This window comes from Larus michahellis, chromosome 5 (genome assembly GCF_964199755.1).
Source record: "Larus michahellis chromosome 5, bLarMic1.1, whole genome shotgun sequence".
Taxonomy (NCBI): domain Eukaryota; kingdom Metazoa; phylum Chordata; class Aves; order Charadriiformes; family Laridae; genus Larus; species Larus michahellis.
In genome coordinates this window covers 37,460,222-37,484,149 of record NC_133900.1, presented here as the reverse complement: position 1 = coordinate 37,484,149, position 23,928 = coordinate 37,460,222, and the positions used below count along the sequence as shown (strand labels likewise).

General features: G+C 48.0%; 2 protein-coding genes across 6 annotated transcripts; both read right to left on the bottom strand.

Moving 5' to 3' along the window:
• Nucleotides 1–671: 671 nt before the first annotated feature.
• On the bottom strand, nucleotides 672–6,702 carry ARL9 (ARF like GTPase 9). Of its 4 annotated transcripts, XR_012587360.1 has the most exons (6): nucleotides 6,323–6,410; nucleotides 5,768–5,936; nucleotides 4,568–4,642; nucleotides 2,992–3,167; nucleotides 1,509–1,825; nucleotides 672–1,008 (listed from the first exon to the last, which is right to left on the bottom strand). XR_012587360.1 is itself a non-coding variant. In XM_074589623.1 (5 exons), exons 4-5 carry the CDS (start codon nucleotides 3,130–3,132, stop codon nucleotides 1,646–1,648), a joined length of 321 nt encoding a protein of 106 aa, XP_074445724.1. In that variant the 5' UTR covers nucleotides 3,133–3,167; nucleotides 4,568–4,642; nucleotides 5,768–5,936; nucleotides 6,323–6,432; the 3' UTR covers nucleotides 672–1,645. The 4 variants fall into 4 exon arrangements, 2 of the variants coding, with proteins under 2 accessions (XP_074445724.1, XP_074445722.1); XM_074589623.1 differs by having other exon boundaries at nucleotides 672–1,825; nucleotides 6,323–6,432; XR_012587359.1 differs by lacking the exon at nucleotides 4,568–4,642 and having other exon boundaries at nucleotides 878–1,008; nucleotides 1,588–1,825; nucleotides 6,323–6,702.
• Nucleotides 6,703–7,977: 1,275 nt separating this feature from the next.
• Nucleotides 7,978–22,392, bottom strand: SRP72 (signal recognition particle 72). Of its 2 annotated transcripts, XM_074589619.1 has the most exons (19): nucleotides 22,085–22,392; nucleotides 20,863–20,983; nucleotides 19,224–19,347; nucleotides 18,063–18,206; nucleotides 17,178–17,289; nucleotides 15,962–15,993; nucleotides 15,218–15,342; nucleotides 15,068–15,125; nucleotides 14,744–14,875; nucleotides 14,217–14,345; nucleotides 13,614–13,686; nucleotides 13,179–13,243; nucleotides 12,108–12,203; nucleotides 11,552–11,655; nucleotides 10,849–10,926; nucleotides 9,973–10,110; nucleotides 9,674–9,711; nucleotides 9,202–9,361; nucleotides 7,978–8,233 (listed from the first exon to the last, which is right to left on the bottom strand). In XM_074589619.1, the coding sequence occupies exons 1-19, from the start codon at nucleotides 22,188–22,190 to the stop codon at nucleotides 8,059–8,061; spliced, it is 2,010 nt and encodes a 669-aa protein (XP_074445720.1). In that variant the 5' UTR covers nucleotides 22,191–22,392; the 3' UTR covers nucleotides 7,978–8,058. The 2 variants fall into 2 exon arrangements, with proteins under 2 accessions (XP_074445720.1, XP_074445721.1); XM_074589620.1 differs by lacking the exons at nucleotides 15,068–15,125; nucleotides 15,218–15,342 and having other exon boundaries at nucleotides 22,085–22,275.
• Nucleotides 22,393–23,928: the final 1,536 nt, after the last annotated feature.

Below are 23,928 nucleotides of genomic sequence, written 5' to 3'. Positions count from 1 at the left end.
TTTGATAACCTCAAGCGGACACTTTGAGAGCCCCAGGGGAGCCGTGGCTGTATTAAACCGGGACCCTGCAGCAGTGCAAAACGAGCCGCCATGCTTTAAAAGTGGGGGAAGGAGGAAACAGGGAAACCAGAGAGGTGGCGACACAGGCGCTGTGGGGAACCAGGCGCCATTTCGGGGAGCCCCCATGGCGGCAACGGCCCCCTGACGGGCTGGCATGGCTCTGCCCGCCGGGCGCCCTCAGCTCTGCTGCCAACTGCCGGCCGTGCCCGGGAGCCCTCCCGCCGGCCGAGACCCCGGAGCCGCTGCCGGAGCGGGTGGGGCCGCCCCCGCCAAGAGCCACCGGCCCCACCGCCCCCCGCAGGCCTCCGCCGCCGCCTCCTCCCTACCCACCGCCGCGCCGGCCGGCCGCCGCCATGGCGCGGGCGCCCGTCACCACGGCAACAGCGGCCCGGCCCGGCCCCGCCGCTGAGGGAACCCACCGCTCCCGCGGCCTCCGCTGCTGCCGGGGAGCGGGAACCCGGCCGGGTGCGGGGGAAGGCTGAGCCCCGGCGGGCAGGGGAGGGGGGCGGCCGGGCACCCGGTCCCCGCAGAGGGGTGGGAAGACCAAGAGAGGCCCGGAGGGTCGGCTGCAAGCGCTCTTTGTTCGGGTAAATGAAGCCCAGACCCGCTGGTTAGGGTAAAATTGTCTGCTTTATGCACCTGTTCCAAAGGACACAACTAAAAAAAACCTCAGTACAGTAAATGCGGTTGCAAAACAGGTCCTTTACAGAACAGTGTGATCAGGAGGACACCGGGAGGGTGACAGGCGTCAGCAGCTCGCCCTCCTCACCTGCTGGCTGGCAGGAACCGCTTTCAGAAGAGAACCGGTGTAAGAGTGCTTGCTCCACGACAACCTGGACTAAACCAAAATAAGCCGCTCAGCGCGATGCAGGAGTCTCCCACTTCTGGTGCCAATTTAACTTAAACGCTTCCGGTCACTACCTTAAATTACACTGCTTTGCTTTTCCCCTGTAGGCAAAGAAACACTTCATGTCTTAGTGCTTTCATTTTCTTGTTCTTACCCACAAAAGAAGCAGTAACCGATCCAACTTCCAGAGATTACTAATTTGCCACTTCCTTAAAAGCCGACTCCAATACAGCGCAATAAAAATTATCACTGTCAAAAATACTAGTCGTAGCACTTTACATTTCTGATGCTGTCAAGAGGCGAGGTCTCATTTTTAACAGAAAAACACTGTTACCAAGGTTCTGTAAACCCTGTGAAGTAAATATATTTCAATTTAAAATTGAACCTGAGACATCAAGCCAGGTTAAATTCACTGGATACAACCTTGTTCCACTGAAACCAATGCTTGATTCCCACCTAGCAAGAAGCCATCTCAACCCATCTAAGCTATACATCCCCTTAACTCTGCTGTCTGAGAGACTAATTTTCTCCTACAAATACGCTAAAAAATAGACTACTTTTCAAATGTATTTTCAAACCGCTATAAATTAGATTTTCTTACCAACTAGAGATCATAGAGGAAATCCACACCCACAAGGAAAAGATATCTGTACATTTCAATCACCACATGGCAAACTGACCATATGCTAACACCTCATCCCCCGCAGCTCCAAATATCATGTTGTAGGAAAAGAGCTGTCACTGTGCTTCCAGAACCAGCTGCGCTATCAGCTCCTTGGCATCCTTCATGCTGGAGGAGATCTCGGAGCCGTCCTCTGCCACGTGGGTACCAATCAAGAACATCTTCCTCTCGTCCCCAAGATCAGACAGTGCCAGAGCATCGTGGATATCGGTGATGCAATATGCACCTTCGAGGTCCTGATACACAAAAACAAAACGAGCCTGTTAGTTGCAAGAGGTGATTGCACCATTCCTGCATTGCAAGAGCCGGCGGTACTATTTCCGCTTGGAGCCACTGCCTTTGTCCAGGGGGAAGGGTCTCAAAGGCTCTGGGAGCACCATTCTTCCGTACCTTCTATGAGATCAAGTTCCCATGCCCTAAAATGCTTTGGGGATTAAAAAAAAAAAAAAAAAAAAAAAGTTTATCCTTAACCTAATTTCTTCCCAGAAAAATAAGGGTACATCTCTGTTTCTAGTAATTCCAGTGTTTCCGATAATAATGTAAGACTACCTGTACGAGGCAGACAAAAGTCTTGCTGGCCCAAGACCCCAGGAGCCCAGCAGAGAGTTACAAGAACAGGGCAAAAATACAACAATCATTCCCTGGGTACCTCCTCAGCCACTGGTGTTTCTGACTCCGGGACCTAGAGAATCAGTAGCAGCATTTGTGTTTGATTAAGCCAAAGCCGGCACTTCCATTCAAAAGTAACACACAGAACTACTACTAACATGCCTTAATTACTTGAAATCTAGGGGGTAACAACGTAGAGCAAACCGAGTGTACAGCCCTCATAAAAGAAAATCTGGGCTTAAAACCCCTGGGTGTTCTGTTCTCTAACTGTACCACAGGCACAGTTCTATTCCAGGTACAGCACCAGTCATTGACACTTCCACAAAGATCTTAGGAGAAAGCACTGCCTTGTGAAGAAAGCTTCTCTTTTCTCATTCTTCAGCAGCAGACTTAGGAGCAACCAACCAGACAATCTGAAGGAAAAAACGGTGCTTCACTTTGCGGTTGCTGCTAGTTAAAATGGTACTTCTAGACAAGCATTCAGAACAGAAACCTAACTTCAGGTCTAACTGTGGTTTCCCTCACAGCTCTCAAACCTTACAAACTCTACAGCATTCTCACCATTATTTCCACCCACAGCTCTGACTGCACCATCTGTGAGCCCAGGACCTGCACCTTGCAGATCCAAAACTCAACCTCAGATTATTTTCTTTTGTGGCCAGCAGATGTCCCAAAAAGATCCCCAGCTTCCAGCGTGGCCTCTTTAAAGGCATGAAGCCTCCTTTGAAAGGCTTTGTTGCTGTTTTCAGAGCTGCTGCCAGCCCAAGCTCAGCTAGCAGCAGGGAACTCTTACCTGCTTGTTGGCCAGAACCACCACCGGCAGGGTGGAGTTGTTCTGGATCAGTTGATGAAGCAGCTGCTTCGCCACAGGCAGTCGGGCATGATCGGCGGAGTCCACGACGTAGATTAGCAACAGGACTTTGGGCAGGTACATCTTCCAGTATGAACGCAGAGATTCACTGCCCCCGACTGGAAGAAAAGACAGCAGCACAGGATTCACCAAGTAATCCAAGCAGCACTGCCCCCAGAGGTGCCGACAGCAGGCCCTGGGCTGAAAACCCAAGGTATTTGCATTAGCAAAACCTCAAAGTATCTGGACTACTGTATATGAGACTGGAAATAGCTTTATTTTCCCTCATCGTGTGCCATGCAGACATATATGTATGCTCTGGAGGGGAAAAAAAAAAAAAAAAAAAAAGAAAAAGTCCATTTTAAGCTCTTTAAGCTCTTCTTTCTTTAAGAAATTTAGCTCTGAGGTGGGGAAGGCTCTCATCAGATTTGTATGACACTAGGGACTAGTTCAAAACTCCCACAGCTTTCACACTGTCAAAAAACAGAGGTGCTTAGGAAGAGAAAAACCAAGTCCCAGCAGACTTTTCAGGCAGTCCTTAGGTAATGGGCAAAATCTTTGCACAGGATACACTTCTACCTGACATTTCGGATACAGAGGAAAGACGCCCGCCCTCAAAACCAGGTATTATAACAATTCTGTGGTGAAACGATATGCAACAAGTTGCCTGAGATTGTTGTTCCCATCCAGGGACAGAAAGAGTTTGGTAGTTTGCGGAGTTTGACAGGAATAGCAACGGTATATTAATTATTTCAGATGTGTTTTCAGTTCTCCAGGTCTGCTCCTAGGCACACTGTAGAACCACTCGCTCAAGAGTACTGAAGTGCTCAAAAGGCATGGGCAAGTCCCCCAAATGCAGCAAGTTTTCAAAGCAACACATTTGGGGGCTCCCTATAATTGCCTCCTGCCTTACACAGGAGCTCTTTTCAAAACTGACTTGCTAGTGAGCCATCTTTTACTGCCCTCAGTGACTTTGCTCTGTTTCAAAGCAATTTTACTTTCGCTTAAGTCAAAATGATTCAGTAGTTTCCAGAACATAGAAAGGGAAGCAACATTTCCCACTAGGGCAGGCCTGACTCTTCTTCAAGAGCCCCAGCATACCTGCAGGCAGAACTGCAACTCTGCCACTGTGACTGACACATCACGCTTGGGACAGATGCCTCTGATTCTGTACTGTGACGTTGTGGGGGCTCCCCACCGTTCCCTTTGGTAAGTGCATTCATGCATAGCGTAACCCAGGGGTGTGCAACCTCACAGAGGACATTTTTCTCTCCCAAACCAGTAGGAACTCAGCAGAAGCCAGGAGCTCCTATCCCTTGCAAAGGCAAGATACCACCCACTTCTCCATATCATGGCATAAAGCAAAACTTTCCTATCTGTCTCAGCCAGCAAAATAAAAACCCTGCTGTCTGCTGATCATCTTGTGCCATGTGATCACAGCATAGGCTGCTAACCCCTGGGCTAGGCGATGGTACAGACTGGATAAGTAACCAGATTAGAGAGCCATGCATGGATTTACCTGGCTGAAACTGGCCTGAGACATTTCATTTCCCATGGGTCAGATCGCAGCCATCACACCTCAGGCACTACCAACCTGGACCAGAGAGGGAAGGACGACTCAGAAACAACAGGTTCTGCCGTGGTGTGCGCAGCGCTGGGCCCAGGCTGTCCCCGGGCAGCAGCAGAGATACTGTGGGTTTCTCTGGGCTTAGCTAGGGAAAGCACCTCCCGGTAGGAGACACGGGTGTCTCACGCCTACTAGCAGAGGGGCACAGATCACAAGCATCTCTGGAGAGATGACTTCCCTAAGACACCACAGGGACTCCTATGGTAGTAGGACTGGGAATGAAACTCTGCTTTAACGGCCTCATCCTCACATTCCAAAGAATTACCTGGGAACAGCACAACTCCTTCAGGCCTGCTGAGAAAGGTACAGAGGTGTCCTTAGACTGGCTGCCAACTAAGCCAGTCAAGCACCGGTAGAAACAGCAGGAAGCAAAGGGCAGCTTCTGCCTTCACGGAAGGCAGGCAGCGACGAGGCCAGGATGTCAGCCTCTCTGTGCCAGGGACTGCCCTGACTCCAGGGTCTCCACCTTCCCCATCAGCTAGCTGCACCTAGAACAGCTATGACACCCCAAAAGCATCACAGGAGATGCTCTCTGCAGGCATGGACAACACCCAAAGATCAATGCTAAGGGCAACACAGAAAGTTTAGTGAAAACCTACAGGCATTCAAAAGCCACTAAAGGCTAGAAAATACCACTTATGAGGCTTTTGCACAAAAGGTGTATTTCCTCCTTCTTCCTCCTTCCTCTCTTCTTTCACCTTCTTATTTCTTTTCTGCTCTTGCCTTTCACCAGGCATGAGCACCAAGAAGAAGCCATACAACACACAATGGCTATGGACCACAACACAGGGCTTACTGGGGACATCTCTGCTTTGGGTGGTTTCACACAATCAGAATTGTTACCCTCCTCTCTGTGGGTGGAGATCTCCCTGGAGGACAGGCCTGGACTAACACAGACCTCCTCTAACACCTGTATATCATCTCCTTCAAGAAGTGGGGTGGGATAGCAGAATCCTCAAGGAGAAAATAATCACAACTTCATGTTACCAGAGCAGGCATGAGGGAATGTGGAGGTTTTATCATATGGGCCTGATCCCTAGGACACAGGACAGGAACTTATTTTATGTGCTGTATTAAACCAGGTTCACTCACTCTCCAGGAACTCCATCTGGGACTCTTCGGTGTTGACACAGATGGCATTGAAGCCCTCGGTAGGAGCCACGCTGCGCTTGACATGGTTCGTTGCCAGGGCATGGAGAATGCTGGTCTTCCCGGCCCCATCCAGGCCCAGCACCAGTATCTGCTTGCTGCGTCCTTTACCCTGCAAAGCGAGGGGCAGCCGGCTCAGCCGGGGCAGCCGCAAGGCTTAGCGGGGCTAGGGGAAACAAGGAGGCGAAACGAGGGGTCTGGAGGGGACAGCAAAAGCCGCTTCACGGTGGAGAGGGAGGAGGTGCCTGCCGGGCTCCTGCCGCACAAGGACAGGCCCGCAGCGCCGGCGAGGCGGAGGGCAGCCAGGGACACCCGCCGGCCCCAGCGCGGCCACACGCAGCTAGCGAGGAAGGAGGAGAGCGCGGCCTCGGCCTCCCCGCCCGGACCCGGGCCCCGCCGTGCTGCCGGGCCCGCTGCCTCCGAGGCGGTCCCGGGCGGCCCCCCTCGGCGCTCCCCGACCCAGCGGCCTCGCCCGCTGCCCACACCCGGCCCCGGTACCTGATCGGCGGCGGCATGGCGGGCGGCGGGGGGCGCGACCCGACTCCGCAGGCGGGCCCAGGCCCAGGCCGCCAGGGCCGCGCCGCCCGCCAGGGCCAGCGCCGCCCCGCAGAGCGCGGCGGGCCGCAGGCGGGAACCCATGGTAGCCCCGCTCCGCTGGGCGCCCGGCGGCGCGCAGGGACACCCGGGCGCAGACGGGGAGCTCCCCCTGCAGCCCGGCGCGCAGAGGCGGTTCCCCCCACAGCCCTGAACGCGCGGATCCCGCCCCATCTGCTGGGGCTCAGCGTCGGGCTGAGCCTTCCCCGTATCAGTGAATACCGAGCCGATCCACGAGTGGCTTTTTGCTTTCCCCGCAGCTGCTGCCGCCCTCTCCCACGCACACAAAGGGGAAGAGTTGTAGGGCCTGACAGTCAGGGCTGTTCAGGCAGCCTGGTCAGGGCTCCAGCAGTGCCACAGACTCAGTGTTTCAGCCAGGTTTGACCAGAGAAGATGCCTGGAGAACACAGATTCTCCTCCAGTATCTCCTCTCTCCACATCACCCTCCAGAAACTGCATGGCTGCAGGATAGTGCTTTCTCCTGCAGTCACCAGCTGCTGCCTAAGGAGGCACATCACCCAGGCACGTCAGTCATTTACAACAATCCTTTCTATTCAGCAGGTGACCCTGCTGCTTTCTCAATGCTCACTTCTTCTTTCTCACTCAGAGCACAACAGATGCTCCCGGTGGACAGTCAAGGTAATAAAGACTGGATTCTAATTAGTATTTACTCCATGGCCACTCAGGGAGGTGGTGGGGGTGGTGTGGGTGGTGTGCTGTTAAGACACAGTAACATTTCCCTTGCTCCCCACCTCTTCAGGCCTTGCTTTACGTTCTTCCAGAGACAGAAGCCCTTGCCTTTTCAGCTGACATCTGACAGCTCTCCCTGAAGTGCTATTTCTACCCACTGAAAGCCCGTGTATGGAAAAATGTTCTTAGTACATTCAGACCAAGCCAGAAGTTTCAAGAGACGCTTGGGGGCTACCTGTGGGGTGCAAAGAGAGCAGACACTTCTCCACCTCACTGCCAGCTTCCACTTGAGAAGCACAATGCCTCTTCAACACAGCCCACTGCCACAGGCAGACACTTTGTTTTAGCTCACTCCTGTCTTGCCAAGCCCACTAGAATAAGGCAGCCGTCTTGCAGAAAAGGGGACACAGAGTCAGCTGCCACATGCTTCATCATGCTTTCTAACAGCTTTGTTCTCCCCTTCAGATTACCTTCTCCAGATAATCTAGCCCATATGTTGTTTTCCAAGACCCTTTGGTCCTGTGCTGTGTGGTGGTCAATGACTGACTGGGATGAAACATACAAGACAATGCTTGCATCACGCATAGACATTGCCAGACAAATCTGTTGAAGGCCTTAACTAACATATGCAGGAGACGCATAAATCTACACTTCAAGAAGTTCTTGATTATTCCACATCTTTTAAATGTTTGGCAACATGGACAGATCTCTTCTTAGGGGCTGCATTTGAGTTTAATACCAACACCCTAAGTCACAGTGGGGGCAAGTGCGAGGAAGGCAGCTTGGTGAGCAGACACATGCGGGTGCCTATACCAGCCCATCTCCCCCCAGACCACTGACAGGCAGGACAGAGATCCAGATACCAGGAGTCTGTTGCCAGCACTTGCTTTTGACCTTTATTCTGCAACCAGCATCACCTACTGAGGGAGGGAGATTACACATCCTGCTTTTTACCACCCTCCTTTAGCCCCTTTCTTCTTTTTCTGCTGCTGTTTCTTCTTGGTGGCTGGGGCACCAGCGGGTTTTTGGTGCCTGGGAGGGATGACGTTACTTGTGGCCGATACAGCTGCAGCGCTGCCGGGCCGAGGGGAGGTAGGTGGGCTGCTGGCAGTCTTGCTGGCATCCCTGCAGGGAAGATGAGAGAAACAGATACCACGTGGGTTCACAACCACCTGCGAGAAGCTGACAGGGAAAAACAACACCTGCCCTAGAAGACAGCATTATGTATGGGAGGGCACTCATGCAAGAAGATCTTAAATAAGCTTCAACATATACAGAAAGGCTGATAGATGATGGGAACATGTCTCAAAGGGCAGACAATCACCTTCTAACTGATGTTCACTAGACAGCGTAAGTCCCCAACAACAAACGCAAGGCTAACTTTTGAATAGACACGTGACAGCTCACACAACACGAGATGCTTTTCAGTCCCCCACGCTTAGGCAGTGCAAACCCAACATCCTTTCTCTCTTCTTAACCAAAGGCATCTTTGTGCCAGCTCTCCTTGCAAACACTGCTCAAGCCAACAGTGCCACAAAGGTCTTTTCATGCTTCTGTTTTGAGACAGCTGTGTAAAGAGAAACTACCAGAGAGCACTGAGAATTCCCTGCGTTGCTATCGTTTTAGAAGTACTTTCTCCTCTCAGACACTAGTAAGTCACCACCCTGCTGTCAGGCCTCATACACAATGGTGAGCCCTGACTCCAGCTCAAATAATCAGCGTCAATTTAGAAGGAAGTATAGGGTTTTCCCAAGCCGTGGCTAACAGTTCTCCAGCTGCCAAAAGACTTTCAAGCAAACAGCTTGAGAGAAGGCATGCAAAATTAATCTCATCATCAAAGCTAAGAAAAACACATTAAAAGACTGGTAATTTCATTTGCACCTTGGCACCTTCAAGTATGCCTAGCATATCATTTTGGTTTTCAGTGACCTATAGGGATCTTTGGGAAGAGCAGCTGGTAGAAGGTTCAAGTGGCAAAGTAGTTTTGCTTGTGCTACCCACAGCTGGTGTGGTGACAGAGCCACAGAAAGGCAGCACGTCCTCCCAGCCTCCCAGTGATTCCCCATCCCAAGCCCTGCAAAATGGGTACTTACAGTTCAGAGGAACCAGCTGTTGTTGAACCCTGAGTCCCCTTGCCAACCTGATCCTTCTTCTTGCCCTTCTTCCGTCCACGATAGTAGGAACGCTCTCGCATTGGAAGCCACCGCTCAGGGTCGGGAGTCACCTTGGGGTCATAGTTCTTAGGCAGCTTTCCTGTGGAACATCCAGTGCCAGGAAATGAGACTGGGGTCAAAACACTAGAGAGGCGTCACCAAGAGCTAGGCATGGGATGTCAGTACCCAGGAAGCACAAGAGCCCAGCAACCCACATCATCCTATCAGGGTGTTGCTCTTGCTTCTGTGGAAGAATGCCCCATCCAAACAATCTATAATGAAGATCTGTGTTCACAGGGACCCACTTCCAGCAAAGGGCTCCAGCTCCTGGGGAGCTCAATGCTATTTGAAGAAACAATCTGGCAAGCTCTCCAGAGCTGTGCCATGTCAACATCTAGAAAATGCAGCTTACCCTTCTTTTTTTTCTTCTTCTTCTTCACATCCCCTTGACTGAAAAGCAAGAAGGGAAACAGCCACTGTGACACAACACAGACGCAGCAGACAAGTCAACTAAAAACTAGCTCTGGAAGACGCTAAATCATTCCCATCTCTCTCAAAATTTGGTCTGCTGCTACCTGAAGCTCCTCACGGTTAAACAGCAGGCTCCCTTTGCACCAGCTGCCTTTAATGGCAATGCCCCCACCACAGCAGGTGTGGTTCTTGTGCCACCCCAAAGAATGACTGCACCGGAACTACAGCAGCCTGCTTTACCCTTGCTCTTTCTGCTGGCTGTCTCCAGTGAGCTTCCCAGCTTTCTTCCGAACATAGGTTGCTCCATGGGAGTTCTCCAGTGCATCAACATCTACTTTAAGTGACAGGGTGTCCGAGGAAGGCAAGTGTTTGCTAAGACTGCAAGGAAAGAGTTCAGGGATGCAAACCAGCAAGCAAAAAGATAAACACCCAGGTCTGTCCAGAGAGCAATGGGCAACTTCAGCTTGAACAAATTCAGCCCGTTAGTAATGCAGACACCAGACAGGCCTATGAGGCTAGTTTCATCTCTCTCACCAGCTGTCTACACAAGCTGGGATGAGCTGCTTAATCACCATCTGCCTCATTTTTTCTTTCTTTGATATGGGACAGAAGCAGCAACTTCCTCTGAAAACTGCTCAGGGTGGCAAAAGCAGTACATAAACCTGGTATTTTAGGTCAGTGAGAGCTTAGCCATGTTTTATCAGGCACAGTCCTGCACTACTACCACAGGTTTAAGATTCCAATAGAAAAGATAGAGGAGCTCCTATTTTCAGTTCCATCTAGTCTTAAGTGTCCCTGCCCATGGTAGGGGGGTTGGAACTAGATGATCTTTAAGGTCCCCTTCCAACACAAACCATTCTACAATTCTATGATAAATTATCAACTCTCAGAGAGGAGGAGGCCAATACATAAGCGTTCTAGGATCCTGCAGTAATCAAACCAGTTAAAGAAATAATGTAGCTACAGGCAACTTGACCCAGATATGTAGCTGTTATGGAGATGTTACCTGCCTTTCTTCAGGCGAGAGCGGGTCTGAATTCCCCACACAGCTGAAATCCAAGGGAGCAATGCCTAAACACCTCTTTCTTTGTTCTGATACCACCATCAAAAGGATACACTTTAGCTTTTTCAGGGTCCACCAGGGAGTAGGCAGAGATGAGCTGTGCCAGAGTATGCACGTCTTTTGGGTTTTGCCTTTGTAGTGGCAGGGGGGAAAAAAAAAAAAAAAAAAGAACAAAGTTACCAAGGTACACACTCATCCCAAAGACTGGTCCCACCATGCAGTGCTTACTGCTGCAGCACAGCTGCTATCTGCGGGGACAGGCACGTCAGCCTGTGGTCTCCTCCAGAGCACATCACCAAACATCACTGGTGTGGACAATGGGAGGTGCAGGCATCTCCACAGTATCATGAAGCAAGCAACGGAAGACGAAAATCCCTTGGGTCCCAGTAGCTAAAGGTAAGTTAACAGCCCCCCAAAAAAATCCTGTCAAGTGCATAATAAAAACTAAAACCTAGACATCACGGTTTATGCAGCACTAGAAAAAAAATGATGCATCCCAGTCCCCAAAGCAACTTTCACTGCATACAAGAGGCTTCTGGGACAAGCCAACCAGGTTTTCAAGTGAACATCATCAATAGATCAAATGAATAATCCCCCCTCCTTCCAAAATATGGCTTTGCATTGCAGCCCCTCTGCAAAAGCAGCTCTATAAAGGATGGCTACCAGTCAACCAACATTGTCAGACACTGCCTGGCACCAGACAGCTTGCAGAGGTCTCTGGGTGGAGACCTCCTGTTCAGCAACCACCCAACTCACTTCCAGAGCTCCTCCAAGTCGCTGATCGCTTCCTTCTTCCTGCCATGCTTTAGTTTGAAGTTGGCAGCTTCCCTTATCAGTGACAAATGGACAGGAGACTTTGGCTGAAATACACAGCAGCTGTAATTAGTTCCTCATTATCACAGCATGGAGCCCAGCTCTATCTAGCTTTAATTTCCCTGAGACATGGCCAAGGAGAACTGAGTTAGCACCCTGTCATGCAGAAAGTAGACCACCTTTGCACTCTAGGATGTGAGGCAGAACTGCATGGGACAAGGCAGCTTGCTGCTCCACAATGCCTTCTCATCAGGGAGAAGGCCAGATTGCTATATTTGGGCACCCATTGCCCTCACTCTCCTAACTGACAGGAGCTGCTGCTCCCTGCTTGCAACACATCTAAAATAATGAAACAGTGACAAAATGAACACTCGCAAGGTCTCCAAAACCCCAACTGGATGAGCTGCTGGGGCTGTGCATCAAGAGGAAAAGCTGAGTTGGACTATCTAGAAAAGACTGAGATAAATCCTTGCGCATTAGCTCCTCTGGTCTGACTTGCCTGGAATTGCTGATACCACTGGATAGCCTGTGTGAAGACCTCGATTGCACTGTCAATGTCCTCTTCATGACTGTACATTGTCACCAGCGCGGACACCTGTAAACATTCAAGAGCAGCTTATAGCAGATCCTCACACAAGCTGCCTATAGCCAGAGAGTCAGCACGGTTAAGTGATGCAATTTCCTAAAAGCAGACTCAATGTGAGTCTGCTCAGCCCCTAAAAATCAGCTGTGGTAACAGGCAGGATACCCAGGCGAGACCTTCCTAACCCAGGTCCCTCCCAAAGAAACATCCCCACCAACATCCTGTGGTACAAGCTTAAGACTGCATTCACAGAAAGAACCTTCTTGTCTCGACACTTTCTTTGCTTGCCACTGGACACAGTTTCAATAGAAACACTTTTTCTTTCCCCATTCTCTATCCCAAGAGCCATGAAAAAATAAATCAACGCTGAAGAGACGATAAAGACACCATCTGCTTGTCTACACCCCAGTCACAACCAGAGGTGACCCAGAGAAAGGAGCTGGTATTGCTGACTGCCCCCATAAATTGATTATTACACTTGCAATTGGAACAGAGCTAAAACTGTCAGCCTCTGCTCAAGATGCTTATGTTGTACACTTGAGTATTTTTAAGGTCATCAAGCTCTTCCGAATACTAGAGGTGGACATGCATGCAGACCGGGCTGGTGCTGTGGGGATGGAACATATAGCACTTTCTCCCTAATGCCTGTTGTCGTAAAGCTGCTTCAAAAACTTCCCAACGGTACGTACCAGGGAAGCAGCTGCTCCAGTCATGTTACGCAAGTAAATCCAGGCAAACATGCAGGTCTGAGGGATTACAAGAGAGTGGGAACATCTCTGCTGACAGGCAGAGTACTTCTGTGGCTAAGGTCAGGCCATTTGATGCAAGTTGTAATCCCACCTTTGTCCAAGACAATGAAGATGGGCTTCAATTCCCTGCAGACACTCAAGTGAAAGCCACAGGGAAGAGGCAACAGCGAGCAGGCAGTACAAATCTGTGCTATACAAGGGAAAAAACCTCACACAGTTCAGACTGAGTTTTGCTTACCATACCAGGCTTGTGCTGCAGTTCTTCTATGCTCCTCAGGATCATGCAGGCTTTGGTGATGCTACCTATAAGGGAGACAGGGAGTAACATGCTCTTGAGTGGCACAGTAACACTTCACCCTGCCAATGACCCTCCAGACAAAGGGAAACAATGGGGACACAAAGATCCTGCCCCAGAACAGATTCAGCCTTATTATTCACAAAGACTGTGGACATGTCTTCCAGGGATCTGTGGGGCCTGGACGTTCAGACATTAAGCTATGAGCTCCATCCTGCCATAGCCATATATATATAGAATACCCGACAGAAAGCATCTCTACTCTGCTCTCCTGTCAAAACTCTGACTGCAGCAAAGATTGCCCCAAAGCCTGTTTTTCTCACCCCTTGTACCATTATCATGTGCAAACACTTCCCAACAAAGGAGGACACTGGATACCTTGAGCAATTTTTAGCTGGGCCATCGTCAGCTTGATCTCAGCTGCACTGGCAGGGTGCTGGTCTGCAAAGTCCTGAGAGTCAGAGGAAAGAACAATTCAACATGTGTGTGGGCACCAGGCTGCTGCTCTGGTGAATCATATCTCATGCTCAGTCTCAGCAAGCTGGCAAGAGCCAAACAAAGCTTTCCAGCACTGTCAGGCTTCAGCACAGAGTTGTGGGGGGAGGGGGGCACCCAAACCATGCCAGTGGCCCATTGTCCTCTCAGATTTCCATCCCAGGCCACTCACTCCCTCCCAAAAGGGGGCTGTTACAAACTGCTTGCAAGCAGAACAGCAAAGACCACTGGCTACCCTAGAGCCATCTATTACAGCTTCCTAAGCATGAAATTAAGAGGTGCAAGGGAACTATTTCCCTTTAAAAGTGGCATCATTCAATAGGGTGTAAATGCTTTACAGTAGCATTACACTAAACCAAAGTAGGCACAGTCAGATACCTCTGGAAATTTAAACCAGACAAAGCAAGCTAAGGCAAACAGCACATGAGAACATAAAGCGCAAGTTTAAATGGAGCTTGGCGAAAGGAGTACTTTCTCTTAATGTACCTGCAGAAGCACTACAGCCTTTGCATGCTGCTTCTCGCGACACAGTTGGGCTGCCTGGATAAGCACAGGGAGCAGATGTTCAGGGCTCTGCGACTGCAGGCTTGCTGACAGCTTGCGACACTGATCTGCCTGAGGAATGGGAAGAGAGAATACAATTTTCTCAACCTCTGCAAGCACATAATGCAGGGCTAACATACCAGTTGTATCTAAGAGATGCTACTGATGGCTTCCCAGAAATGGGTACACAGAACCAAGAACACTTGGTAACACTTTAGACGCATCTAAGAACACACACCCCTTCTGTCTCCTGGTCATCTCCATACCGCCCTCGCTACAGCAACACTCAAGTCACTACACAACTGGCTGTCTTCTTTTGGGGATGATTTTTTTTCCCCCCTCACTTATGTGGGTAAACCGACTGGTCTTATTTTCTGAAACAGAACAGCTGCATATCCATTTTTGTCTAGTCAAATTCCTGCGGCGAGTGCTAAATCTCTAGCTACTTACTGCAGATCAGTTTTCCCTACCTGGTTAGTGTACATTGCCAGCAAAGCTTTGTTGAATTCAATCGCCTGGAGCTGTTTCTTGGAGAGTTTATGCTCAACGCCTTCTGCATTGGTCAGCTTCACCTTTTTCTTTGAGTCAAAGACATTTTGGTCCTGTGGAAATCACACATCATGAGAAGATTTCACTACATTCCTTGAAGAAGGAAAGGTCCCTGGGTCTGCAATTTAACTACTGTTTAGGAAGAAGTCTTTCCTGATTATCCCCCTTCTCTCCACAGAAGGGTAGAAACAGGCTGAGTAACCACCAGGAAGAGCCTCACTGAAAGCAGCAAGGTAATTCTATACCTTGTTAATTGTGATGATGTTATTTGCAATGACAGCAAGCAGTCCTACATCTGTTGGCCTGCAGATAAGGGAAGCAAAAAGCACATTGTTATGAAACAGTAGTCTCTCTACAGATGGAAGACTGAGCATTTGTTTTAGAAAAGCCCTTACTTCAACTTGATTATTTGATTGTAGAGCTGCAGGGCGTCCTCTGTACGACCTTGCAGTTGCATGATATAAGCCATCTGACCATGAATAATGGCCAGTTCAGCCTCAATGTCTTCCTCTGTCACATCCTGAAGGAAAATCAAGGCAAAAAGAAAAAAGCTGCCATCTCACCTCTCTTCCCCTGGCTCCAACAGTCTGCTGGCAAACGTCTATGAGCTCTCTTGGGCAGTACTAGCAGCAAAGTACCCCAGCCACTACAGGTAAAGGTTGCAGCCGCAGCACAAATACAAGCATATCCAGGTTAAACCGTGAGAAAAGAAAGCTTCACCTACTCTTGCAAGAATCTGAAGATACCCTTAACTTGTGCGCTGAATCTGCCCCTCTGCTCGAGACAACGACAGCGATTACAAATTTCGTATGTTTTCCACCATCCACTCAGCATGTTCATCCATAGTAGGGGCAGGTCACAGGGAGGTTTCAGATAACCTGTACCCATTCTTCACCAGCATGGGCAACTGTGCCAGGAGCACAGCAGCAACAGCCTGCAGTGTTAGCTACGCTTCTGCAACAACCATGACGGCTGCTCCAGCCTCACAAGCTGGTACCAGGAGCAGTGGGAAGTCTTGCTAGGCAATATTCCACAGCAGCTTTGTCTATCCTTTGGTTATCTACAGTACACTTTATGGCCGCACCCTTGTTCATGCTGATATAAAGCAAACACTTTCCAGAAAAACATTGAGAACTTACAGAGTCTTCAGATAGCGATTGGCGGCACAACTCTAGAAAGAAAAACAAATTGAAGAAAACAATTTAGAAGGCTTTAGGGGAAAAAAACAGCCTAGAAGCATGGCAGAACATACACTTTCTTCATGTATCCCTGAAACTTCTGCAGCATAGCACAGGCACATCGGACTACAAGTCTGATGATGGACAGGACTGAGCGTGAGGGAGAAGACTAGATGATGCAGAAGAAATATCAAATGCACAGCAAATAATGTCCTCCCAAAGCTGCCTTCTGAGAGAAGAGTCACACGCTCATTTTCTCTCCTGAAAAAATTTCCTTAAACCTAGCTCCTGATCTTTTCCATAGGGATCATTCAGCTGCAACTCCTCACCATCTTGGGAGTTATTTTAAGTGATGCAAGCCTGCAATATTCACATTACACCAGCCTTTATGGGGCAGCAATTCCATCAACTTTCAGTACAGATACCAGTCACTTCTTAACTTTCTAATACACCTCACCAGAACATCACTTGTTTTGCTCTCCAAACAACTACTATCACCGCACCTATGTTCAAATTACACATGCTCAATAAATCAGTTGTATGAGAGAGGTGTTATTCTACCATCAAAATCAGGACAGAACTGACCTATTTGTCTGCAAGAGCAATTAGATAAGAAAGAAACTAATTCTTCCTAATTCACCCCCCCCAGGTTTTTGGGTTTTTTTAAAACACACACAAAATCCCCTTCCACCCAATAGAAAAAAATCCTCTTCGCAGAAAAAGCTCATTTATTGGTTTATACTAATTCCTCACCTAATTCAGACCATGAAGTATTTTTTTTTAGTTTTTATTTGTTAATATATATACATATACTAACAAAACCAGGAGTTAGAACAGATGAAACAGCTCACGCTTATGTGAAGAGATTACACTCATGTCTACTTCCTACTTCAAAAAACTACTCGAAGGCATTGAACAAAAAAAATCGGGGGGCTGTAAGAGGGCCAGAAGATGGTACATGCCACATGGCTCTGGAAAAGAGCTGCAGAAGAACACTTCTACAAAAACAACAGTTCTGTTAGGAACCATCTGGAAACTTACAAAACAAATCCTGCTGTTGTTTTTAAATGTTGTTTTTAAATTTTCAAAACTACTTTCTCTCTGATTAAGTGTCTATAGAGAGCAAGTAATTACTTCTGTCACACAAAGCTTCCCCCTCACCTCACCAGGTTTTTACCTTCTGCTTTCTGTAGTTTTTTCATTGCTTCATTCAACTTTCCTTGCCCAATCAACGCACATGCACTGTTATAACACAGCTCGTAGGTAGCTTCTCGAAGGCCCAAATCCTCCTAGCATGAAAAGCAAAGGTACCACTGCGTAAACACCAACTGATCTATGCAGATTTGACAGGCAATGGATACAAACTACAGTTTTCATGTACATTCAAGCTATTCCTTGCAAAATAAGTTTAGACGCAATTTTAAAAGGGCACACACCTGGCAAATAAGTCACAGTGAAAAGGATCTTCCCTCACACTGCACAACAAACTCAGAGGCAATTGACAAGGCAGCAATGAAACTCCAGCCTGAACTTGGGGACTACTGAGGCTGCTGAACGAGGGCAGGTAAGAACCGCTACTCTAGAGAACTAGAAAGTGGATCCACAGCACTGAAAATAAAGCTGAGAGTGCTGTGCACACCTCCAAGGACAAAGATTTCTGAAAAATTTAGAACATTACAACCTGCACTGCTCTTTAACAAAAACATTCCCAAGCATGGCTGGGTGACCCAGGCAGTTAGATTTACCCTGGGCAAGAGGGTAATGAGACAGAGGAAAGTGCTAGTCACCACACATTCTGCCTAATGCAGGCTCAAAGAGATGTACTTCCTGCTCTACGTGACATCTACTAATACAAGTCTCCTAGAGATCAAAGATGAAGTATAACACTTCATCCCTGAGAACAATAACAGCATTTATTCCTCCATACAGGGGAAACCACTAGGTGATCTTCAATACACTCAGAAGTCATCAAGAAACTGGAACACATTTCTATCCTGTTAAAGATCTATGATTTCATATCCTTTATTCCATGACTGTCACTCTTTCACACACACTTCCTTACCGGCATCACCTTCTCCCATGTACTTTGTGCTGCTACAACAGCAGAGAGGTTGGTTTTTCTCTCTTCCTCATACTCATCCTGGGAGTTGCGGATGAGATCCCTGTATGCAGCCAGACAATCATCATAACGCTCCAACCTGTACAACTGAGAAGGGGAAGGGATTAGCCTTCAGAACAGTATTTCCCTGTGTATGCTAGCAACTACAGCCTCCTTCCTCCTCCTGCATTGACTGGCAGCAGCAGAGCACCATATTTTAGGCTGAACATTACTAACATTTGCATCTACCTTTAACGGCAAACTCTACAAATTATTTTTGCAGGGACTGAAGCAACAACACCAGCTACCTGCACACAAAAGGCACAGTTCTTACTCCTAAAAAAGCTTCTTTAAAAGCAGCAGTTTACACAGTTTTGCCCTCAAACAGCCTTTCTCCAGATTACATCACCTCTCTATGAGAGAGATTAAATTAATGGTCTTTCATGCAGCTGAGAGAAGACAGACAATTCTTCACAAAACTCTACTCATCAACCAGGGAGAAACCAGAGAAGAAACGCCACTTCTCTTCTGCTTCATTTTTAATGTCTAAGATATGTCCAGGTTTGAGATAGAACAAAACCAATTTTCTGAAGTGTTCGCTTAAGAAAACACACTTAAGTGAACAGTGTCTGTTTCTAGCAGCAGTAACATCTGAAAAAGACACTGTTAATTTCAGAGTACAGTCAGTTAGAAGAAACTTAAGTGAAAAGTAAAATTACTGAAAAGAAAATTGGTTTTGTTCTATTTCAAACCAGGACAGATATCAGGTCCTGCAAACCATTCCTGGACAGGTACCTAATGCAAGCAGATGGCTCAACCACAAATAAACCTCACCAGCTCTTTTCCATCCTCCATCCCCTTGGCCAGACAGCTATTACCAGGCCAGACCCAGGAGGGTGAGGCAGCCACAAATGTGTTGCTTTGGTTCAGCAGCAATAAGATGATGACTCTGCCTCCAGCAACAGGTGACTGAAGCTCCACAGAAGTTTGAGCAGCTGGCAACTGTACCTCTCCTTACCTTCAAGGCAGAGAAGGAAATTCTGTCCCCATACTTGCCCCACATTAGAGGAGGGACAAGGCATCCAGCATATGGAAGTGCCACCAGGAAGAAAAACTGGTAATTACCACTTGTCCATAAAGCTCCTTCAGTTTGTCCGTCTGCTGACTGGCACTCTGAATGGTCTTGAGAGCATTTTCAATGCGATTCAACCTGTATTCACAGTAGGCCTTCTCAAAGGCAATAATGTCACTGCAAGGACAAGACAAAGGCTGATAGCAGGCACTGTAGTCTTCATTCAACAGCATTCACCCACCTGAACGCACTTGTTAAAGCAGCCCTAATTAGTCACAGACTGCTACATTCCCAAAGAGCCAAACACCAGAGGTGAGCACATGATCCCAGATTACCGAATTATGTACCTGTTAAGCACTGAAAATATCTTAAATGTGCTTTTTGTTCAACAGAGAAGGAATATCAAAACTTCACCTAAAAGATGATGTTCCTTTTTTTTTTGGTGTCTCCAGACACATGGCATTTCAAATCTCCCCTGGCCTCCTACAGATCATGCAAATCAAATGCTTAAACATAAAATAGTACCAAACTTCATTATGTGACTCCTTTTTAAGAAGAAGGCATATCATTACAGCAAAAGATTGTTACTACAAACTTTCAAACACCAACAACAACCAACTCACACAGAGAACAGAAGTGGTATAAAACACAGTCCCTCTTATAGTCTGATGCTAAGTCAATGGTATCATTAACCTATTTTGAAATATCAGTGCAGCAGAACTGCAGCAAAAGGGTTTGCTGATGTTAACATAACTCCCCACAGGTGTGACCCTCTACACTCTTCCGCCTCCAGCCCGCCAATGTGGCACATAACAGACTTAGATGACCTTGGTTGTTATGGGAATAAGTATAAGCAAGAGCCTCTCTGCATACCATTCCTTGGTATTTAACTATAAACATCAGATTTTATCACTGCTAGAAGCAGACACTATTTGAAAATATCAGGGAGTGCAGTTAGTTAGAAGAGACTTAACTGAAAAGTAAAATTACTGAAAAGAAAATTGGTTTTGTTTTATCTCAAACCAGGACCCAAGAACAGTATCTGAAATACAAGAATTTTGCTGCCAGGCAATTCTTGGGTAGCAATATTCATCCCAGTCGTTGCACAAAGAGCACCTTTATTAGAAAGAAAATTAGAGTCTGGTTAATGACACAAATGGGCAGCTTGACTTGTTCTCAAACACAAGTTGTCTCCAAGATCCTGATTTTGAGAACACGCACCAAGGGCCTGCACCACCCCAAAAGGTGAAGCAGTACCTTCAGGCTGGCAAAGAAAAGGACCCCAAGGAACAGTACAATAAGACAGCCAAGCAAAGCTAACAGCTTGCTGCCACTGGCAAGGGCTTCTCCCTCCTCTCTTCACTCCCCATGAGATCTGTCCTCTTCCCTTGTACCGGCTATGGTGCTTAACCACATCAATAAACAGAATCAGCTCAAGAAGTTGGCTGAAAACAAGATTAGGGACAATCCCTTCAACAGTAACAGCAGGATGTTACACTGCCTCAAACTCATCCAGACCACCTCTCACACCCAGAATAAATCAACATTTCACTAGGAAGCCCAATCCCAATGGCTCTGAGCACCTCCTGCTCTTTATTTTGCTGCCTATTAGTCCCCTCCAGTGAAGCTACATGCAGCTTCTCAAGGACTTGCTGTTTTGTATTTTGGAGAGTACAGCAAGACACAACTCACCTGGTTAACACTTTAGTGTGGGTGTTGATTACACTGAGGGCTTCCTTGAAGTTCCCATTCTGGATAAGACACACTACTTTACACTGAAGTGCCGTCACATCGTCTTTGTTGATCTGCAGTACTGGAAGGGAAACCAGTTTAAACACAAGGATCTATCTCATTATCAGACACACTAAGGCTCTGTAAGAGTCATATGTTGTTACAGTTGCAAAAAACTATCACAGAGAGCAGTAACGTCAATTTACAAGGGTCCTGGCATGGCTTGCTTTGGCTCAGATCATGAAACAAATCCTGTCAGGATAAAAGAATCCAGTGTAAACAATGAACTTACCCTAAGTGACCACAGAGCTGCACTAAAGGAACTGCACACACCTGGACAAACCTTTCACTGACATTTCAATTCCAGGCAGAGAACAAAGTGCCAAAACCCGAGTGCCACGTAAAGCATATACAGGAAGAAAAGCAACTGGTATAGAAAAACAGTATGGCTCTAAACAGGTAATCACTTCATATGATTTCATCATATGAAACTTCATATCACTTCATCATATCACTTCATAATACTTTCTGTCAATGGAAGGCAGCGAGGGAGAACTAGGAAAAAGAAACAGGTTTTAGTATTTTATTTTTTCACTTGACCTCAGATCTGCTGGGCCAGGAGCTGAGCCCCTACTCCTTACAAACAGCAAAGCAAGAACTTTTAGCCATAACGTGCCTTATATATTGCAATCCCATTTTGGATACACAACTATCAAAGCAACTCATCCCACTGTGGCCTCTCACTCGCAAGCCAGTTATCGCTACCAAATCAGTTGGTCCGTACACACAACACTGCCTCAATTCCCGGTGGGAAAGCAGTTTCCCTTCCTCCCACAACCAAACCTGAAGGAAAACCCACCAGTAACCGCCGAGACTCGGCCCACGGCGAGGCCTACTCAAGGCAACAGAAGAAACCGATGGTCCCGACAGATGAGCGGGGCCCAGGCGACCGCCCCGCTCGCTTCCCCCTCTGCTTTTGCCTCTCGCCTCTCCCTAGTACCCTCATGGAGCACGGAACCCCCCACCACAGCCATACCCCACCGGCGGGGCCCTCGCACAAGGCCAAGCCCGCCCGGGAGAGACGTGAGGCGGGGAGGGAACGGGACACGGACACCGGCAACGGCCCCGCGGCGCGGCAGGGGCCGGCGCCGACATGGCGGCGGCCCTCACTCCCTCAACTCACTCTTGTTAACGGACTTGAGCGCGCGGGCGAAGTCGCCGTTCTGGCCGCAGCGGTTCACCTCACTCCACAGCGCCGCCGCCGACCCCGCGCCGCTCGCCGACGCCATCTTGGAACCGGGAGGAGAAAACACGTCGGGGGGGGGGAAGGGGCGGCTGCTGCCCCGGAAGCGGAAAGGGCCGCCCGCTCCGGCCGCCACGTCGAGAAGGGGCGGGCGAGGCCTAGCCTGGCCCCTCACACCCGCCGCGGCCTTTCTCCGCCCCTCACACCGCCATCAGGCCCTGCGCCCCTCCGCCTCCTCCCTCAGAAGTGCCTGGCGGTAGGCATGGGGCGGAGTGGCCACCTGCTGAGCTGCTGAGCTGTCATTTTCTTCATTGGGCTTGATTTAATGAAAAAACAGCATGCACCTGTAGCGTCTTGATTATTGCCAAATTAGCTCCACTTCTCTTCCAATGCTTTAACTGAACAGTGGGGGTTTTTTGTTAATATTTTAAACCAACTTTTTTCCCCTCTCATAATAATAAAATAATAAAATCAACAGCTAAGACCAAAGTGAGTGTATGTGGGCAGGGGGCAATCGCTCCCCCCAACAAAAAAAAAAAAAAAAAAATATTTTCCACCAATTCCCATTACTTTCTTCTGCTAAAAGACTACCATCAGTCCCCATTTTTCAAATTTCAGCAGTGTCATGTGAATGATTACAAGTATTACAAAGGCTGGGGTTTTTTAATAAAAATTATAAATACACCAGAGAGTGAAGGTGGCTATCACTTTGTGTGATAATACCAACATACCAGAATTTGGACTTCAAACACAAACTGCAGAAAAACTGCAGATGTGAGATGTGACCAGCAAAGCCAGCTCAGTGCTGCTAGCAGAGCGCTGGACAATCGAGCTGCTTTTTATCAAGTAGTCTGAAGTAAGTGACACAAATACTCATTCTGAAGGACTTTTGAGTTACCTGGTGACATCTCTTCGACGGGAATGACAACCACATTAAAGAAAGAAAAAAAAAAAACAATACTTTAAACAAAATACTCTTTTATTAGAGTATTTTTGATTAAACATACAGAATTCAAGATTGCTATTTAAAATTTTTATCGTCCAAAGTTTTTTCCCTCTAGAAGGATGGTAACACTATCTCAGTGCATATTCTATGGAAGGACCATACCTCTCAAGCGTCTAGGTCATAACTGGAGCAATACTGCACGTACCCAGTGCGCAAGCAAAAGAAGGTAGCGCTGTAATGCAATTAACATACAGAAAATGCACCGCCAACACATACACGGTCAGCTCGATGGCCAGTGATCCAGGGTAGCATCACATTGAGAAGTAGGCTTAGCAGCACAGAAATGAAAAAGAAAACTGTTCCTGATCACAAAAAAATGGAGTTGGTAACGGATTCAGGAGATTTGTGCAAGTCCTAAGCAAGGACTCCTTCGCAAGGACTGCTAAGGACTGTAAATCTTGCCACTAGTTTGGGAGATTTTCTGAAGCATCCACCCTTCAGGGGGCAGGGATGCCTGAGTCTCACCACAAAAGGAGGTGAAACGTGTGATTCTACCGTCCCTCAGGCACCTCAAAACGCCATGTGGCGGGCAGTCTGGTGAAGCACTTACCTATGGCTGAAAGACCATCTGCTATAGACTGGCTGGCTTCTGCACGGGGCTCTTGGCACCTATTTGTTCCTCTACCAGCACAGATAAAATTGAGCTCTTATTTTACACACGGGATGACGCTAACAAAGCGGCGCCTGTGGTAGCTACACCCCTGTTGCCCCTACCTGCTGGTATCAGTTCCTTGAGCATATGCTTTAACTACCATTACTATCAGACTTGAAGTACTCA

What these genes read in the sequence shown, in the direction of transcription:
- ARL9 (XM_074589621.1), bottom strand. Translation starts at nt 6,592, where the DNA reads ATGGGGCGGGATCCGCGCGTTCAGGGCTGTGGGGGGAACCGCCTCTGC. An exon ending in GCCATGCCGCCGCCGATCAG is followed by an intron (nt 5,937 to 6,322) that starts GTACCGGGGCCG and finishes CTCGCTTTGCAG; the next exon opens with GGTAAAGGACGCAGCAAGCA. An exon ending in CCAGATGGAGTTCCTGGAGA is followed by an intron (nt 3,168 to 5,767) that starts GTGAGTGAACCT and finishes CTTTTCTTCCAG; the next exon opens with TCGGGGGCAGTGAATCTCTG.
- SRP72 (XM_074589619.1), bottom strand. Translation starts at nt 22,190, where the DNA reads ATGGCGTCGGCGAGCGGCGCGGGGTCGGCGGCGGCGCTGTGGAGTGAG. An exon ending in AATCGCTATCTGAAGACTCT is followed by an intron (nt 15,343 to 15,961) that starts GTAAGTTCTCAA and finishes ATTTTCCTTCAG; the next exon opens with GATGTGACAGAGGAAGACAT. An exon ending in TGGCAATGTACACTAACCAG is followed by an intron (nt 14,346 to 14,743) that starts GTAGGGAAAACT and finishes CCCATTCCTCAG; the next exon opens with GCAGATCAGTGTCGCAAGCT.